Below are 21,144 nucleotides of genomic sequence, written 5' to 3' on the forward strand. Positions count from 1 at the left end.
AAAAACTATTCGAATATGAAAGTGAGAATTAGCAGGTACTTTTCATCGTAAGGGTGAACATATAAGGTACCGGCTGACGTCATACCGTAAAAAAAACACAGATTTGCGAGTGGTGAAATATGATCTATAAAACAGTTAGCTTAATAACAGTTAATTACCTTTTTAGTCCCTGATCATGACCCTTCGGCTTCCTTTTATGGCCAAAACAGCAAACATACACTACACACTGATAGCGGATTTCCGGCTTTTCAATGTTAAGCTTGCTTTAACGCACTACGTAACGAGTACAACCACTCTATTACTGCTACATGACATATTTTTCATAACAAAACCCTCTGGAATAGATTGGTAGTATCCATGACTTCGTCTATGGTTGTCGGAAGTCTGGGTCCTTTCGAAAACAATACTGATATCCCCTACTATTGGGCAATCGATATTAGTTTGACTCGTTGGCGGGATAGTGTTGTCCATAATACTGAAGAAAATTACAAACCGGAGATTATTTCCTTTCATTTTTCCGATAACATCATAAAGGACAGTTAGGAACAAACATGCGGACAGTTAGTCACAGGCGGCAGCAACAATTATTTTAGCTAAAAAACGAACTTGGGCTTTGGATATCTAGAAAACAAGTCAATAAAAAACCGATTACCATTTTAAAACATAAGACTAGCCAGCTTGACTGAAGAAATACATTGACTTGAGTAGAAGCAGCAAAAACCCAAAAAACAATGCTGATTCGAAGTAAATTTCACACCAACGTATAGAAAATTACACTAACTGCGGCATTTTAGCACTCTGAAACATTAAATTACATAGTTACACAGAAGAAATAGCTGAAAGAAGCACAGAACGAAGAAAGCCGACCGCCATTGCTTACAAAGATGGCGGATATAATAATTCCTGCCCCATTCTTATTGGTTGCCAAGCTGAAGGGCACATTTACGAAAATGAGTTGCATTTAATTGCAGCCGAACAGAATATTCTATCGATCCCGAGAACCTACTTAAATTTACGTTGAACTTTCTTCGTTATTCACTATTCAACCATGTGGAACAAACTCCCAGTAAACCTAAGTTGCAGTGTAATTAAAACCCGATAAAAGAGGTATCGTTGATGAATTTTGTTCTGAACGTGATCTGTGTCACTTATTAAACATCAGGGAGATTATAAATGATTTATTCAAATAACGTCCGATATCTATCTAATTGACTGTAAAGCAAAGTAGAACATTTGGAATTCTGTTCGTTTGTTCACTTTTTCTGTTTTGTCGTTGACGGAGATCGACGAACTGTCCATCATCCAGTGACCAACTGCCGGATGATTTGTCTAGAGCTCAGTGGTATTTCACTTGCCTTACAAACACATTAGTTATCCAACTTTTCTTCGTGTAAACCAGTGATTTGTGCAAAACTCGCGTTTGCAGAAAAATTACGGAATTCCCATTTATTCTGTCTCATTTTTTGGCCATGGTCAAGTCTTCAACAAAAAGAAGTAGCTCTACACTGCTACAAAGCAACTAATTTTCAAGAAAACAGTCACAAAGCAAGGAGCGAACCAAAGTGTATTCTAAAAGAAAGAGAAAGCTTAGCTTACGTTCTTTGCAAAGACTTTGTGAATTCCACGCAGAAGCGGACCACATAAGTTCGAGAACACCTGAAAATCGAACAGCATCACAGACATTCAATCAGCCTGGAGGAATTAAAATACGGGCTGGTTGCAATAAATTACTTGGTTCAAGGTCATTGGGGCGAAACAGCGGGCGATTTGGAGAGTTGCTCACCGGACATTGCGCATCACTTATAATGTTACCATCTAGGTTCAAAAAGTTGTGCACCTGTTTTACTTCGTATAAAGATATTCCAGCAATTCTCCTACTAATACTACTATATGTTTTTCAGGTTGGTAAAAACATCGGTTATACACGATCGATTTTATTCAATATCTATACTTAGATATTATTCTTTTTTTATTCAGTGTCGACGTATTCAATCCGGTTACAGTTATATAAATTTCTATGTTGGGGCCTAAAATATGTACATATAAGCTGTTTTTGGGTACACAAATCGACTGAATTTTGTCAGCGTACACATTTGCTGTTCATGGTCAAAATCTGACTGTACTTTTATTTAGCTGAAAGGACCGAGGAGCTGAAGTGCCTGTTTTAATCGTGAACAAGAGTGTCATTAGTTAGGAAGGCAAGATATTTGACCCTAAGTAACTGTGTAGAGACGTTTGCTATCACTATCTGATTTAATGATTGTGGTTAATATATTGCCTTTCCAAGCCACGAAAATTCGAGTTAAAAGTAACTAAAAGATACCCTGACAGTTGTGATTGGGCAATCTAAATTCCATTATTTCTATAGAGATTTCGGCACATGAAGCCTCATACGATGGCTAAAACCATTAAAAAATGCCATTGCCACTATTTTTTGAGTATCTTTTAACGTATTTAATATTCCATTCGCCGTTTGTTCTAATGGTAGTCGTTGTAGTATGTCTGGATTCACGGGCTTGTCCTCAAATTTTTCTTCCGTACTTTCCCTTAGACTTTATATATGTAAGTGAATACGCATAACCTCCTCATTGTCCTAAAGAAATGCCCTTCATTGTTGTAAATAGTCTTTTTAAAATTATAATGTTGGCACATTTGGTGCCAATGTTCCAATGCTACTCACACATTGCTAAAATATATTCCTATTCGAGATATCAATGAGACTCAGCTTTCTGAACACTGTTTTATTGCGACAACTGATTTGGTGATTTGATTATATCAAAGCGCTTTATGGAAAACCATTGGCTTTGATGTGTTTTATAAATATTGGTTCATTAGCTTAGTAAAGACCGTGAATATTCAACAGCCTTGATAAAGAACTTGTAAAAGCAGAGTTAAGTACTTTAAGAAAACACAGCCTTTTAAAGTTAATAACAGTTAGTGAATAATGCCTATGGTAAAGTTCGTAAAATCAAGTGTTGTGATACGATATTTGGCACAAACATCGTATTTTAGGGAAAAAATTGTTGGTTTTAATTTTCGCTGTACAGCTGAAAATTAATAGTTCTATTTTCGACAAGTCCAAATTACTTATTAATTTTTAATAGGGCATTTCTATCGGCATTTCTGCTTCGATTCCATTTCTTCTTCAATCAAATTACCGTACCGGTGGCTATAATTTACAAGCAACATTTTCAATATCAGCTTGGCCTTTTGCTATGAAACTTCTCTGGGCTCCAATAGTTGATTCAATTTACGTCAATTTTACTGGAAAACGGAAGACTTGGCTCATAATAACTCAGTATACAATTGGAATTGAGTTAATTGTGCTAGCAAGTCGTATCGATGATTGGTTTGGACGAGACCCCAACAAAGCGTGGAGTCAGTTGGGATCACATCATCCAGTCGATATAATACCCTTAACTATAACATTTTTCGTACTTACATTTCTGACAGCTACACAAGATGTTGCGGTTGATGGCTGGGCCTTGACATTGCTATCGAAGTACGTTGTTTTATATTTGTTATTTTATGTATTTGAACACAAACATTGGTACAGGGGGGCACCAAATACATGTGCGTCACACAATAACAATAAGACTGAAGAAACAGAGAATGTCAAGTGCGCATAATGAAAAGAAGGATAACGGACAGAAATTAGTGTATGAGAGTGAAATAATAATGGAAGGAACAGTTCAGTTAGGAAAAATACAACCAGAAAGCAGTTGCGTTCATTTTTATGAAGAAATTTACAGCGGTGCCGTCACTGTCTTCTATTCTGAGCCATGTCTGATAAAGTCTCCAGCCACTATGTTGCACGATCTCTATGACGCCAACCATGGAGTCGTGAGGGACCAACAGAAGCCAGTCCTGTACAGCTTTCTCTCATACCACGACACCATGTCATACACTGACTATCTGGACGCTTTTTCCAACCGGCCCGAGCGTCGGCAAATAATTCACGATGTGGAGGAACAGGGTCCTGTCAGTTTTATGAAAGTACTTTGCACTTGGAAGGTACAAAGCACATGCCATACATACGGGAACTGATTGCCAACTGGCTGAGTGCGGATTGCATGGCTTGGGTATCATCGCACAGTAAGAGAATATCATTCGCATACTCCATGTCGAAAAGTCTTTCTCCAGACGACAGATCCGCACCACCATTACCTACATCCACCAGAGCTGTTTTCAGAACGTCATTGATGGCGAAGTTGAGGAGGAATGGTGAGGTTGGGAAACCTTGCTTATCGATATCAGTAGCATACACCACAGCATCACTAATGCCAAGAAACACTACGGTAGTTGACCTGTGATAAGTATGACGGTGTTTTAACACTTGTCGGAGGGTGGAGATATGATCAATACATCCTCGATCAGAACAAATGCCATCCTGCTCCTCGCGAGTCAATCTTTCTCGGGTTTTGTACAACCTACGAAATATGACGTAAGCCAATAGTTTGGACGCAATCGGAAGTAGACTTGTCCTCTTTTGGTTTTTGCAGAAACGATGTGAACCCTTTCTAAAGATAGGAGCAACTATCGACTCATTGCATGATGTTGAAACACCCTCTAATTGCCAGACCTTTGTAAACAACTCAGTCATTTTCTTAACCAGAAGGTCGCCACGATCCTTAAAAAGGGCCGGAGCAAGTCATATGGGCCTGTTGATTTGTAGTGCTTCAAGAGTTGAAGTTTCTTTATAGACTTCCATCTTGTTGGGTGGACCAGTCATCACAGGCCATGGAGAGCAGGACAGTCAGATCGATGTTGCCAGGGTAGCGAACCGGTTGAACTGCTCCTCGAAAAACTCTGCCCATCATCCAAGATATCGGTAGATGTTAATGATCGGCATCTCGTCATCTTTACAGGTTGTTTTACTCACTCCAGACTTGTCGCTGCCAGTGACTCGGATGAGTTGAGAGATCTTCCGGCGCTCACCAGATGCAGCTACCGCTCCCAACTCGTTGGCATGCTCCTACCACTAGGCTTCTCGGTCCTTTCGCAAGCTTTGCACAAATTTACCACGTAAAAGTCTTCGTCTGTGGTCAAACTCGTTGTCACTCGGAGTAGACCGACGAACTTCAATGAGTTGTAAGGAGCGTGAAGAAACCCAGTGCCTATAAGCGGGACGTTTCGCGAAGCGTCATGCGACTTTACTCGCCATTTTCATGGTGTCATGCAATCGCAACCACTACTCATCCATACATTTCAGTGGGCTGGTAACTAGCCTTGAACCTAGCTCTGTTTGATATTTCGTTGCAACAGCAGCTGCAACCAATTTACTGAGATCGATTCGTTTCGGACGATGAATTTGTTGGCCACTGGAATGTGAGGTAAGATTAGCGCAAAGAAGGGCATGATTAGAGTTCAGATAGGTACTCCAAAAAGGAGCAGTAGTCTTGTACACAACCTAATGGTTGAACCACTAAATTTTCTACTATTTCGGTGTTATTTTTTTCAGTTTTCTGACCTAGTTTCAATTATGAAACACTAAATCCAATCTTCATTATTTTATCAGAACCATTACACCTAGCATCACTCCATCGACTTATACTTTCTACTTATCATGGTTAGTAATTATGTAGTCTATTTGGTTGTTATCCCATGCAATTGATCTAAGTCTTTACGTAATCTACGTCAACTGTATCCCATTGTGCCATACCTCAGTCTTACCTTTTAATCCATATATGGTTGCAAGCAGCTGATAAGAGACCACGAAATATTAATGAATTCATATTATTCTACCTCAACTGTTTTGATATTTATCACTGACTTGTAAATTGCACCTAGTTTAATAAAATCAAATGTCTAAAAACAAAAGATATAAATAATTTACTGTTTTATAATTCTTCCCTCTTAAAATGTAATAATATATAATAGATGCGTTTGCCTGTGCCTCACTGGACTCAAAAAAGCTACATTAAAAACACCCATTAGAGTTGGACTCAGTAATGAGAAAGGCAAGACAAGTTTCAAGAGAAAACGAAGTCATACTTAGGCAATTTTGAAAAAGGGGCTGATCCAAATGTTGCTTAGGAAGATATACGATCAGCTGTGTAAACAGCAGCAACATCTACTAGTGATTTGAACCAAAGGGTTACGAAAAACCAGTGAATTTCTGCGACATCTATTGCACTGATGGACTCGCGCAAACTTACCACATCAGGCTCTGAACACCATGAAGAGAGAAAACAAATCATTCAAGGTTGACCAATAGTCTACAGAACGATCGTGAGCAGTGATGGGCAACGGAAGCAAAAAAAGATGAAGGAAGAATTGACTGCAGGTAACACAAGACAACTTTTCAGAATAATAAAAGAAACCGGGATTAAAAGTCTAGTGTAAGTGAGACAATCTCGGAAAAAGACGGCAACCATATTTGCCCTCAGTCTAAATGTTTAGAACAATGGCCAGAATACCTTAAGGAGCAGCTCAACTGGCCTTCAACTACTTACTCTACAGCTACCCATCATTTCCAAACAGTGTGAATGGAATATTGAAGTAGGCTCCACGACTCTAATTGAAATTCGAAATGCTATAGATAATCTGAAATAAGGAACAGGAACTGATTCAAATGGATTAATTTCAAAGGTCTTTAAGGATGGTGGTTCAGTTTTAAAGATTAGGTTAACTAATAGTTTAGCCAAAATCTGGGAACTGAACGTAATCCCATCTGACTGGTCGCAATCACTGGTCGTCCCAATATATAAGAAAGGATCAAAATCATCCTGTGACAACCATAGAGGGATTAGTTTGACTAATATGGTGTCTAAAATACTGGTCTCCATAATTATCGGGCGCCTAACAAAGACTCGTGAACTTCAAATACGAGGAAACCAAATTGGCTTTAGACCTGGTTGTAGCTGCATCGACCACTTATTCACCATTCGTCAGGTTTTAGAACACAGGCATGCTTATTGGTGTCTGACAATTATGGTTTTCCTTGACTTAAAAGTAGCATTTGACTGGGTAGACCGCGAGATTCTGTGGCAGTTTGTCTTTGTAAGGTGTACTTCGGAAATACATAAACCTTGTGAGGGCTTTTTGCTCGAATGCTACTAGTCGAGTGAAAAATTATGGCGAACTGTCTTCTGATCTCACAACTTCAGAAAGCTCGACTGGCTTTTGTCAACCTACGTCACTTGTGGCGAAGGCGATATATCTGTCTATAAATATTAACGACGAGTATACTGCGCAGCAGTTCGCTCTGTTCTACTTTAGGGCTGCGAAACGTGGCGAATTAAGTGTAGAGGATACTCGTAAGTTACTAGTATTTGATCTCAGATGTCATTGAAATATTGCTCACATGTTCTGGAATCACTGGCTAATTAATAATGAGTTAAGGCTCAGGGTATTAGGGAATGATGGTAAATCAGTTGATGAGGTTGTGAATCTTCATCGACTGAAATGTTTGGGCCATGTATTAGACATGCCCAACCACCTACAACCAAGACGCGTAATGCTGACTGGTGTTGAAGTAGCCAAACCAAAACATGTTATCAGTTGATAAAGTCACTAACTTCTAGTCTGAGCCATGTCAGTCAGTCAGCTACAACATAAGACCAGGCACATATATGCATCGGTCCAGGTTGCCATACCTCATTAACACAAGAAGATGAACACCGAATTCATAAAAGTAGTTAATTCAGAGGTGGTAGTATATAAAAGAAAGCTTGTAATAAGGAGATAGTACAGGAAAAAAGAATTAGTTCGTAGAAAGAAAGGTATGAAGCGATTTTAATCTCTTAGTTTAAGGGAAGACAGAGAGTGTATACACCGACGCCATTGTGATCGATTCTGAGCCATGTCACCAAGAGTCTCCAACCATTGGTTACGATAGTCACGCGGACCCCAACCAAGTAGTCTGCATCTTCCAGCATGGCTCAGACTAAAAGTTAGTGACTTAAAGCACTGATGCCACGTTTTGGTTTGGCCGCTTCTAACTTTCTCCCAACCATCCCCAACACTAGTCAGCATTGCGCGTCGTGGTAATCGGTGTTCAGGTATACGAAACACGTGGCCCAATCATCTCAGTCGATGAAGATTCACAACCTCATCAACTGATTTACCATCATTCCCTAATACCCTGAGCCTAAACTCATTATTACTTACCCGGTGATCCCAGCAGACGCCAGCAATATTTCTAAGGCATCTGTGGTCAAATACTAGTAGCTTACGAGTGTCTTCTACTCTTAATGCCGTAAATTAAGACAGAACGGACTGCCGCGCAGTATACTCGTCCTTTTATTGATAGACGGATATCTCGCCTTCACCATAGGTGACATGAGTTGGCAAAAGCCAAACGGGGTTTTCGAGTCCGTGCTGAGATTTCGTCGGACACCAACCCATTAGGGCTGATCAGACTTCCAAGATAAGTGAAGTTGTCGACGCGTTCGACTACTTCACTCTCTATCCTTAGTTCAGGTGTTGACGCAGACCAGTCCTGAAGCAGCAGCTTGCATTTAGAGGGAGAGAAGCGCATTCCAAACATTCTGGCATTGTTGCTTAGTGCTACCAAGAGACTCTGCATTTTATCAGCGTCTTCACCAAATAGGACTATATCATCTGCGTATTCCAAGTCGATAAGTGGACCTCCTGGATGGAGATCAATACCCAAAAATTCAGTAAACGAGAATGTTGTTTCCATCAGTAGGTCTATGATGAAGTTAAACAAAAATGGAGAAGGTGGACAGCCTTGACGGACACCACTTGAGGTTGCAAAAGTAGATGACAGTTCGCCATAAGCTCTGACTCGACTAGTAGTGTTCGAGTAAAGAGCCTTCACAAGGTTTATGTACTTCTGGGGTACGCCTTTCAATGACAGACACTGCCACAGAATCTCGCGGTCTACCCAGTCAAATGCTACTTTTAAGTCGAGAAAGATCACCATTGTCGGATGCCGATAAGTATGCCTGTGTTCTAGAATCTGACGAATGGTGAATATGTGGTCGATGCAGCCACGACCAGGTCTGAAGCCAGCTTGATTCTCTCGTGTTTGCAGTCCACGAGTCTTAGTTAGGCGTCTGATAATTATCGAAGCTAGTATTTTAGATACTATATTAGTTAAACTAATCCCTCTATGCTTGTCACAAAATGATTTTAACCCTCTCTTATATATTGGGACGACCTGTGATTGTGACCAGTTAGATGGAATAACGTCTAACTCCCAGATCTTAGCTATAGTATTAGTCAACCTAATCGCTAAAATTGGACCACCATCCTAAAAGACCTCTGAAGCCAATGCATCTGGACCAGCTGCTCTTCCTCGTTTCAGATTAGCTATAGCCTTTTGAGCTTCAGCAAGAGTTCGGGGACCTACTTCAATGTTCCATTCACACTGTCTGGGAATGAAGGGTAGTTGTAGAGTAGCTGAAGGCCAGTTGAACTGTTCTCTGAAATGTTCCGCCCATCGTTCTAAAAGTCTCGACTGGGAGCAGATGAGAGTATCGTCTTTTTCCGAAATAATTTCACTTACACTTGACTTATTAATTCCAGTTTCTTTTATTAGTCTGTAAAGCTGTCTTGTGTTCCCTATAGTCGCCGCCTTTTCCATCTCTTTTGCTTTCGTTGCCCACCACTGCTCACGGTCGTTTCTTAGACTTTTTCTTAACCTAGATCTGATTTGTTGTCGCTCTTCATCATGTTCAGAGCTTGATGGGATGAGTCTACGAGAATCCATCAGTGCAGTAGACCTTGAGCCATGTTGTTAGATGCAGACTACTTTGTTGGGGTCCTTGCGACTATCGTAACGAGTGGTTTGAGACTGGGTGACGTGTTCCACAATCGAACACAATGACGTCAGTGTATACACTTTTTGTCTTCCCTTAAACCATGAGATTAAAATTACTTTATACATACTCTCTACGAACCAATCCTTTCTCCCTGTATCATTTCCTCCTCTTGTTTTACTGTTGGAATATGGCAACTTGGATCAATGCATTTATGTAACTGATTCTATATTTTAGGTATCTGACGGACTGATTTGAATGAATTCGTTCAAATGTGAAAGTTAGATTACATTCGTTATTGTATATCATTTACAACGGAAAATATATCAGTTGCTAATAAAAATCATTTTTGAACATTATTATAGCCTAACGTTATTTAAAGATAACCATTTAGTCTATATTTCTTAGTTGTCTAGATAAATTTGTGAATAATTTCAGAGGTTAACTAACTGAATAAAAACCTTTGATCATGGAAATAATCCTAAGCTATTTATTTAGAAAAAATCTCCGACCATCATAAAACCAGATGATTTCAGATATAGGTATTGCGAAATTTAATGTCTGCTGTTATTGTTAATTGACAATACGACAACTAGTCAGCTTAGATCATATACTTCACTGCGCATCGACGATCTTCCAAATATATAATCGAACTACTTCTTTGCTGAATTCTGCGTTGACTGGTTTTGGAATTCTCAGTTAGAAATTTGTTACGGACGGCAACATTGTTAAGAGCTGATATCTGTAACATCTTTAAGTCCTTACTCATCATATACAATATTTAGGTGCCATTCTCATTATTATAAGTGAATTTTCTGTCCCATTTTTGTTCATTAATTGTAATTTATTTTTAGTAAATTAGTGAAATATTTAATAAACAGCTATATTTCCATCAATTGTACATCAAAAATCTGTCTAGATTCTTTAAATTCATACTTTAATAATATGTTAAACTCAATTCATACAATATTTTATTTTTTCCTATTAAAATTTTTTAGGAAGAATGTTGGTTTGGCTTCTACTTGTAATAAAGTTGGACAGAGCCTTGGTTATGCGTTATCATTTATTCCCTTAGTTTGCTTAGAGTCTCCTGATATTCCTAACAAATATCTTAGACGAACGCCTATAGCAGACAAAGGATTAATAACATTTTCCGGTCTGTATATATTGTACAAAAATATCATGAATTAGTTTTGCGAATTTTATTATTATTGTACAATTTATCGATGTGGTTTAATCAAATGTTTAGAGGGTTTATTGAACTTTCTTAGTATATCAGTGATATCAGTGTGAAAGTCAGAATCATTCTTATGGTAATCATTGTTAGGGCGATCTTGATAAGATGTCATAAAGTTATGTTTGAGATACAAGATTATCAGTCATAGGGTTTATATAATCATGGTCATTCTAATGTGATTATATAGCAGTTTTGATAGATACTTGTGCGTGATAGATTTATTTTTATCGTATCAAGTGTGAACTTGATATTTTGTTGTTGAGCGCTGTAAAGAAATGGTTTTTCTTTTCTTACGTATTGCTAATTATTTGATATGTTTTTGCTTTTAAACAGGTTTTCTCTATGCATGGGGTTTTGGTTTCATGATATTTAACACAGTTTTGGTAATATTTAAACATGAAAAAGGCTCGAAATTGGATGGGATTATACGTCACTTCGTAAAAAGTCGTTTATTCAGTAAATCGAAATACTCGACGCACTCATTGAACAGTGAACAGACGGCAAATAAAAACGAACAAACGGACGGAAGTGAAAAAGTCTCACTACTTAATACATATAAGACTATTATTGGTGTTATTCAACTGAAACCTGTCGCGTTGTATTTGATAATGATAGTTTCAGCAAAGGCAAGTAAGGGAGTTATATTAATTATCCATGTTAATTGATTTTTGTGTGTACGTGATACCGTATGATTGTTTAAGAAAGGATTCTATATTTTCTTCCTGTTTTAAATTATTACTGGCGAAGTTACAGTATTTTAATCCGAATTTGTTCTCAGTGGGTAATATACAGAACTATATTTATATATTCAATAGGCATTGTTCGGCAACCTAAGCTTTCATAGTCCTTTATTGTGTATTATTCAGTTTGTTGCATAATTTTCGGATATGTATACTGTACAAAACGGAAGGGTATAATGTTGATATTGATGAACCAAACCTTCGATTTTTAGAGAGATTTATGCAAATTAGCTCACTATCTTATTCACCAATTCAGTTGAAGGTTTTCTTCAACATTTTAGTCATTAAGCCGAATCAGTTTGATCGTGAACATTCACGTTTATTTTGAACATATATCGTTGTATTTTTAATCTGACATAACTAGTGTTCATATTTGACCACTTCAGTATACATTTCAAACTTTGTATACTAATTTTCAGTTATTTTTTAGCAACATATTTCAGTTTATTTTACAACTTCTTTGAATTGTTGTTTGGTTATAGATCAAATATTGTTTTGTTTATCTGAAATTCCATACTTCTTTAAAAACTGCGAACAGTTTCTTTGTAATTTATATCTTTTTAGTTTGGTACATCAATTTTCTCGTGAGGTCTTTAGCTGACATATCAAATCTAGGATTCTTAAATCCCTGAATGAAAGGCGTTGAAGCAATGGGAAATATGTGTTCACTTTCAATTTTCTTTTCTGAACCCAGAAATGGAGGTTTGTTTTTTAGGAAAAAATATAGATCGTGATAGTATCGTTAGTTAGACAACAGTTAAATAAAAGACAATATTTTTCTTTATCATTCGAACAAGACTTTAATTAAATATACTGTTTTTATTTTGGGTGCATGGACGATCTTAATTCATCAAGTGAATTATGCTTACTGAAAGTAAATTGACAATGTTTTCGATTTCCAATATTTTCAATATGATTGTATTGAATACAACCCTTAAAACGTTCCTGGTACACTATGTTTTAACAGATTCTTCCCAGTTTTTAAGGTTATAAATGCACCATCGATTAATGATGTACTGAAGTAATGTAAATAGTGAAACTGATGATTTGCTCAAATAACCAGCCTTTACAAACTTAATCAGTAGAATTCAGACGTACAAATCATTGACAGACTGAATTAACGTATTATCAAACTTGAGTTTGTCATGGACATAAAGAATATTCAACTAAGATGGGACTGTATCAGGTCATAAATGATTGATCAAGAATAACATTGAAGGTTGTAAAACAGCCATTGACCATTCATTTCTCTGTTTAATTGTACTTTGTCGGTTTTTCTAATCTTTTGTTTTACTAAAAATTATTTTGGTTTTCAAAAATGTATGAAGTATATTTCCCGAGGTTTATTTACTGTGCGAAGTATATTCTAGTTTCCCTATAATTGTGGCTGTCTATTCAATAACTATGAATTCAATGATACCTAATTTAATACAAGCTTCGCACAATTTCATTCAATTATGAAACGATCATTCGTTTTCAAAATGAGTGTTGACCATAATTGGTAGATGTTTTCAAGTTTTAACGTTGATACTGTAGAGTGCTTAGTGAACGATAGTTTAGACTTGTGAAACGTACGTGTAAAATATAATGTTTACTGATAATGTGATGGTCTCAGATTAGAAATCCACAAATACTTATTGGTAATGTCGAAGTTATACATGATTACTTTTGGCTTTGATATCTAATAAAATTAATGTTCTCCTCAGATTGTTGAGCAATCCATTTTATAAGAGTCAAATTATAGTAAATGAGGGATTTTAATGCTAGTATCTACATTAGCCGATTAACTTATGATACTACGTTTTAGATGGGGTTTCTTTGAATTAGTTATTGGTAGAAATAAAATAAAACTTATTTCGACTTCACAGATTTTGGTTAATGATCCTTCTTTCCCTAATATGCATGTAATTTGAAACAATTATAAGTCAGTCAGTCGATCATATGCAACACAGAACATGACACATGTGGATTAATTCAAGTTGCCACAACACTTTAGCACAATTGTTTCAAGACAAATCCTACGTTGGTAAAAGTAGTAACAGGATCAGTAGCAGTAGAACAGATTAACTATGGAAGGAAAGAGAGAAGACTTAGTATGAAATTTTGGAACTCAGAGAATAAGGGGACATAAAGAATGAACTCACTCGAGCCATGTTATCCAAAGTCGCTCACCACTGGTTAAGGGTGGTTGGGTGGACCCCAGTCAAGTAATCTACATCAAGCTTTATGTCTCAGTCCAATAATTAGTATATTTATAGACTGATAGTACGTCTTGATTTGATCACTCCTAGATTTTTAACAGCCTACTCCTACGCCAGCCATTATCGGGAGTCTAGGTAGGCGGTGCTTGAATTTACATAATACACTTCTCAATCACTTCAGTTAATAAAGATTTTCTACCTCATCAATCAATTTCCCATCTTTACCTAATATTTTATGCCCAACCAGCCAACCGAGATTTCATCAGACATCAACCAACCAGGGCTGATAAGAGCTCCAAGATTAATTAAGTGGTTGACTCGCTCAACTACCTCACTGACTATCATTAAGTTAGACGTTGACGCAGACCAGTCTTGGAGCAACATTCCGCATTTAGAGAGGGGGAGTCACATCCAAAAATTGTTGCATCGTTCCTTAAGGTTGTTAAAAGACTTCATTTTGACGGCGTTTTTACCGAAGAAAGTATACTATCTGCTTATTCCAAGTCAACAAGTGAGTTTCCTGGTGAAACACCAGCTACTGAAAATTCAGGCTACGAGAGAGCTATTTCTAAAAAAAATCACATATGATGAAGTTTGTGGCAAGCCCATTGGCCACTGTATCATTTGTCTATTCATTGTAACTCAGACTCTTAATTCACTATGTTAATTTCGGTGTGTATGATCGAATGCATGTCTGTACATTAACCCCTTAAGCTATCCTCCTATTGGTTGCAATGTGCAGATAATCGGTAATTTATCCACACCCGATTAACTCTCAAAAATATATATGGATTTTTAACACACACACTCACTCACTCTGTTTCATCGTGTGCTTGCTCACCGTACGCTTGTGGATTTTTATTAATCATTAACAATAAACTATCTCTATAACTGGTGTTCAGGCTTCTCAATAATCTCGAGTAAATCCACAATTCTACTAGGAGATTAAGCCTACCTTAAATACTCAGATATTGAGGACATTAGCCTCAACATATTGGTTAGCCGCCATTTCAACAAGTTAAACAAAAATAGAGGATGTGTATAACCTTGATGAATACCATTTAAGGTTAACAATCCCAATAACAGTTCTCCATAAGCTAACTCTATCAGTGGAGCTCAATTATTTCTTTTTGATAAACTTACCTGTTTAATTGTGTTATTTTTTCCCATCATTATTGTTATCATTATTATTACCATTATTAGGTATGTGCTTTTGGTACATATACAGCTACAAATTTAAAGCTAATCGAACAGGGCTTTGCTAAAGAGAAACTGGCATTATTAAACCTTGGATTTGTGCCAATGGAATTTATTTTACCCTTGTTATTTGTACGTTTTACTACTGGACCGAAACCATTGACTTCTGGTCTAATGATATTTTTACCAAGGTAATTATTTTTGCTAATTGATATGGTTTTACTGATGTAATCACTTTGTATTTTCATCACCATTAATGCAATCTGTTATTTTTTGTGGTCGTTCTAGCCTGCTACTGATATGCTAGTTTCTTATACGGGAACACAGCCATCTACTTGAGTGAGAAAAGCAAGAGTGAGTACGGAACATGTTATGGATTATGGCCTGCTGTCTAAATTCACGTAAGAAAACACCAGTCATAATCCGTTCAGCACCAATGATCTTGAATCGACGCTAAGTTGTTATTGATTCACGATATATATAATCTAATTACTTAGTAATTCTACAATATGAGTACATATATAATAATATTCCATAAATTAGTTCTGGAAGATAACATTTCTTCTGTTTTCGTTCGGATAGGACAGAACGTTTATTGGCTAAATCGATTCGAAAATACGTTCATGACTCACTTATAAACATACATCTTCCCCAATAAATCGAACCACATTTTCAACCAATAGCGTGTCAGTATACTCAGAAAGTTCAACCAACTTTTGGCCATAATGTGCACTTGTCAACATCTATTTATCATTTGGTTTATATCTTATTGGCTTAGACTATTACAATCTAAGCAGAAATTTTGTAGTTATAAATGATTCGGCAAAGTTTAGCTTATTAAATTCACTTGGTATTGTTTACTTGAATCTTCCCATTGATGTTTAGGACTACAATTAATCAGTCTCTATTGGTATATGTGCATACTGTGAGTATTGCCTCAATATTGCCTTAATTCACAAGCATTATAAGCAAAGATAGATTGAAGCTAGCAGGGGAATCCAAGATGCGCGTCTCACCCTATTTGGGACTCGTCAGCTGGATGTACCGGCATCTCGGAGTTGATGTTCACTCTGGGACTCGAACCCAGCACCGTTCGCTTCAAATGCTATCGCGTTATCCACTTAGCTACTGAGTCCTGATAGTCACTTGTTTGTGCAAAAGCTAACTTATTTACTTGTAGAAAATTTTTTGTCATTAAAATTCTAATTTTAACAACTTTGCAGAAGTGTTCACATTACTATCGTGTTATTACTGTTCAAGTTTGTGTGTTTGTTACTTTGAAAATGATCCAGGTTACTGACAAATTGTTTATTTATTCCAATTATTCATTTCATACCGCATTTTCGTATGATTTCAAATGATACCTTAATGATGAATAATTCGAATATGACAACATTAAATAATTACACAACTAATAATATTAATAATCATACAATTATTTTAATGAAAGATAAACCAACTTATTCATTTCCATTGATATTCTATGCAATATTGATAAGTGGCTTCCTTTTGGATAAAATTACAGCAATAGTTATATTTGTACAATTTCAAGCGTTTAATGCCAAAATAAGTGATCCAGTTATTGGAGGAACCTATATGACATTATTGAATACTGTATCAAATCTTGGTATGAGATATGCTCTTTTTGTGCTGTTTGCTATTTTGTCTATTTAAATTATCTGTTTGTGCTATTTTTTTCTGTAATGCTGCTAATATGGTTATTATGATGAAGAAATGAAATGATCATTCACTAACGTTCATTGTCCAACTTTGATTTAAGAGTCATTTGATATTACCACAATATATGAGTCAGTATAATCAAATAAAAAAATCACGTTCATATGGTCAATATGAGTTAACCATAATGATCACTTCCTTATGTTCACTTATGTGTCATTTAATGTCGAAATGTCCATCATTCATTTTTCTTAATCGAGTAAAATTTCTTGAAAATATAAAGTTATCTTTAGAAGTTCATTTAAATTATTGAGTTCACTTGTGTGACACGTTTCTAAACGTGTCTAGATAGGTATGAGATATATATTTATATTGTTCATCATAGAGCTTCAAATAGTCAACTATTAAATATACCCAGTATTCATCTGAAAATTTTTATCCTTAAAGTGAAACAACACTTTATCATGTTTAAAACTTGCTACTAAATGAATCCCAGTATTGTAGAGTGTAATAACTGCTACAATTGATCAGTTCAAATGTAAACATTAATGACAACTGTATATTTGAAATGGATACATTAGTGTTGGCTAAAAGTATTGCTGGTCATTCAAGTTTGATATTTGTTTCACAGGGGTCTTTGTCTTTATCTTGTTAAGTACATTATAAGAATTTATGTTTGGCTTTATCAGTGAAATGTTCATCAGGCTCTCCATTTGATTTGTAATTGTAGACTAAAACGTAATTATTTGAACCAAAAGACATTTTATTATGATTTTCTGTTTTATTTTCATGTATAAGTTTGTACTTGGTTAATTTTTTTCCACAAGTAAAATGTAGTTGTGGATACTTCCACTCACTTTCATAACTTATACCAGAATAGGTATAGGAGTTTCCAATAATTCTATGTAAAAGTTTTCAGTGGTTAGGGAGATGTTGAAAAGTTCTTCGACCAGGTAGGATTTTTGAGATATTTGCAAGAGAATGTTAACCAACGACGAATTATTTTTTTGCTGTCCGATTGAACAATTATCGACTATGTTGCCAAATTTAAGACGATTTCTAGTACCTTTTAGGAACTCAAGGTCACATGTAATTCTGTAAACTTTTTTAAAATATATAAACTGACCTTATAAATAAACCTTGAATATTCCCTACTTCTTGTTTTTGTGTTCGGTGCCCAGTGACAGATTTCTAATTCTTAGGATGCTGCTGGTGAGTTGATGTTCGAGCGTTAGAACACAAAATATACCAACAGCTAAATTTAAAAGAAAGCAATATCGTCTTAATGCCTAATCTGGATTAACCAATGTGGTGTTTCATCTTACAATCTGATACTTGGAAGTAATATACTTTAACCACCTTACCATCTCTCTTACGATATGTATGTGAATGCAGAGACATGTTTGCACCAATGTGACTCATTAATATAGTGTACAGACGATCCATCTCAATTAAATGTTTGTATAGTGAATTTATTTAAAGTAGCTATAAAGTTGTATAAATTAATTTCAAGAATAATAGTTTACTTATTTTGAATGTTAACTGATCTGATCGTTTCATATTGGTTATTTTTGATTTGTTCAAAATAGCTGGTGCTTTAGGAACTACTGTCTCTCTCGCTCTAATAGAGCGTTTGACAATTCATTCATGTACGAAAAATGCCAGTCATTCTGGAATACATACAAACACTAGTGGGATATTTTTAAATAGTTCATTGGCTACTGAAAATACCACTTGCTATACTTTAGATGGAAATAACGTATGTGAATATAATTTACATGCTATACTTTGTACAATATTTTCAATGTATGTTCATTTTTCAATGATATCACAGTTTGTTGTAATGCTATCTACTAATAACTAGTAGGATTCATGACAAAAGAAATGGACTTGATAATATTTTAGTATTTTAAGCAGAGATGAATGTTGGATAACTGTGGGATCCAGAACGCGTGATTCGTCCTATTCAAGACTAATCAACTGTATGCACTTGTACTGGATCATATAATTTAAATGATAACAATATACGGGTGTGCGTACCTAAAGGAAGCGTCCAAAAACAAAGTTAATAATTGATTATTTTGGTAATCGAGTAACATAATTAAATTGTTTTTGTCTGTACAACTGAAGGTGTTATTAGGGTTAATTAAAGTGATATTGAAGACTATTATAAGTAAAAAACAAAAGAGTTACGAAATATAGATTAGAAGAGGAGAGTATCTTAGGTTACAAAAGTATAGAAAAATCCGTAGCTAGCAATCACTTTTACCTAGTGGACGAGAATATTCACCAACCTGGTTCTAAAACAGTGGAAAGATAGTGGTTAAGGTTTCCGTCTTTGATCATTTAATTGTCTGGAATTATTGAACTTACCCTTAACCCTGAAATGAACATAGTGATACTGTAGTTTGTGGACGAAATAATGGAACATCTCTTGTTTTTTGAGCGAAATTCATATATAAATATGGCTACAGAGCATGTTTACATTATCGGTGATGTCAATTCGTAATGAGAACACTAATCTTTAACCCTTGAGTGATCAGTCCGATCTAGGACTCAGAAAAACCTCTTTTAATTCTTTTACAGGTTCGAAAAGATGGAAAATCTGTATCTGTATTACAAGTTCATATATCGTTATTGTTTTGGTGTACAGTCAGAGTAATCTATAGAAGACAATTATAGGTTTACTAATTGTGTAAAATTAGTTTACACTTTACAATATTATTGTTTTCTTTCCCATAAAATGCCCATTTATAAAAGATGTTTTATTGCAAACTTGCTGGGAATTCGTAACGGTTATTACCATAATATAACTAACTTAGTTCATTAAGTTCAACAAACATAAAAAGTAATCATGAAGATAGATGTGTTTTGTTAAGCTTTTCTAGTTCAATGTAACACTCATAAACAAAGTGGTAATTTTTAAAAATTAAAGTATTCACTTCTTTGTCCAGATAACGTCACTAAAATTTTGTCTTGAAACTCAACACATTAGTTCTTACATTTCGTCACTTTTAATGTAACAGGAAAGCAACAGTTTTCGGTAACTGTATGTATACCAAATTGTTGAGAATCATGATATTTACATGCATACGATATTTTCTTTCATTATATTCACCTAATTACTTCACTATTCTTTTTCTTGTTATGTTTGCAAGATTTTAATTATTACAGGAAATTGATTATAAATAGATAGATAAATGTCTATAAACTCAGTGTAAAATATCAACTTTAATTTACTTTTCTTTTTCTTTTCAATTCAAAATAGACATGTATTAATCCAATAGAATCATGCGTTAAAGTATTCGATGGATACTATATTGAAGTGATAGCTCTTTTCTTCATTGGTTTAATATTATTTATATGGTTCCTTTATCCAACAGCAAAATATTTGCAAAGTTTACCAGCAACGAAATTTTCTTACAATCCAACTACTGATGAATACAGTTGTTTTGGTCGTAAATTTAACTGTTGTCGTAAAACGGAAAATCAGTCATTAGATATAACTGATAATTTTGAAAGTATGGAAAACAATGCTGATACTACTAGTACTGCTGCTGTTGCTGCTACTACTACTACTACTACTACTACTACTAATAATAATAATAATAATAATAATAATAATATTAATGGTGAAATCAAATTACTATTGAACAATTAATATATATATATGGCCACTGATTATTTTTTTATTCATTTATTACCAAGATGGATATTTTCATACTTATGGTGAATTTTTATATTCGGTTACTAATATTTTCTACTTATAAAGAACAATTTGAAAATTTTATCCTTTTTTAAATTATTTGTGAGAAAAAATTAATTTAAAGCTACTTTTCTTCTTTCTTAAAAGAAATAGATAAACAAAAAAACAGAACTGTCATCTATTTTGTGTTGCAGATATTCTAACTTTGTAAACTAATGTGTAACCTTGTTTACCTATATTTTCATTATGCATAAATGATTCGTGAAAAATATTATCCTATTAGGAATGAATGATGATAACCGTTACTTAATGAAGAAAAGGAGATGAAGTATGTTTAGTGTTATGTTCTTACTGTTTTTTTTATTATTGTTTTTTGTTGTATTCGAAATGTTCAATTGGTTGGATATATGAGATCACGAAATCAATAACTGTCATATGTTTTCATATGTTAATGGAAGAAACAATGATGCAGAGAGAGAGAGAGAGAGAGAGAGAGAGAGAGAATAAGAGTGAGTAGTGATATACAACGTAACTTTTGATTTCTAAATTTGCAGGGCAATATGATTGTTATTTTTATAATGATTTTGTACTTATCTACAGTCAGTTTGTATACAACTAACGATATATAAAGTTGAGTTAAATAAATTTGAATGAATGA

The 21,144-nt window shown here is 35.2% G+C and overlaps 1 protein-coding gene across 2 annotated transcripts; it reads left to right on the plus strand.

Annotated features, from left to right (window-relative positions):
- Nucleotides 1-1,764: 1,764 nt before the first annotated feature.
- MFSD3_1 (Major facilitator super domain-containing protein 3) lies at nt 1,765-21,143 on the plus strand. Of its 2 annotated transcripts, XM_051218402.1 has the most exons (8): nt 1,765-1,901; nt 3,105-3,502; nt 10,727-10,884; nt 11,299-11,591; nt 15,110-15,294; nt 16,396-16,730; nt 18,370-18,539; nt 20,049-21,143. In XM_051218402.1, the coding sequence occupies exons 1-8, from the start codon at nt 1,806-1,808 to the stop codon at nt 20,439-20,441; spliced, it is 2,028 nt and encodes a 675-aa protein (XP_051073327.1). In that variant the 5' UTR covers nt 1,765-1,805; the 3' UTR covers nt 20,442-21,143. The 2 variants fall into 2 exon arrangements, with proteins under 2 accessions (XP_051073327.1, XP_051073328.1); XM_051218403.1 differs by lacking the exon at nt 3,105-3,502.
- Nucleotide 21,144: the final 1 nt, after the last annotated feature.

This window comes from Schistosoma haematobium, chromosome 1 (assembly GCF_000699445.3).
Source record: "Schistosoma haematobium chromosome 1, whole genome shotgun sequence".
Lineage (NCBI taxonomy): Eukaryota > Metazoa > Platyhelminthes > Trematoda > Strigeidida > Schistosomatidae > Schistosoma > Schistosoma haematobium.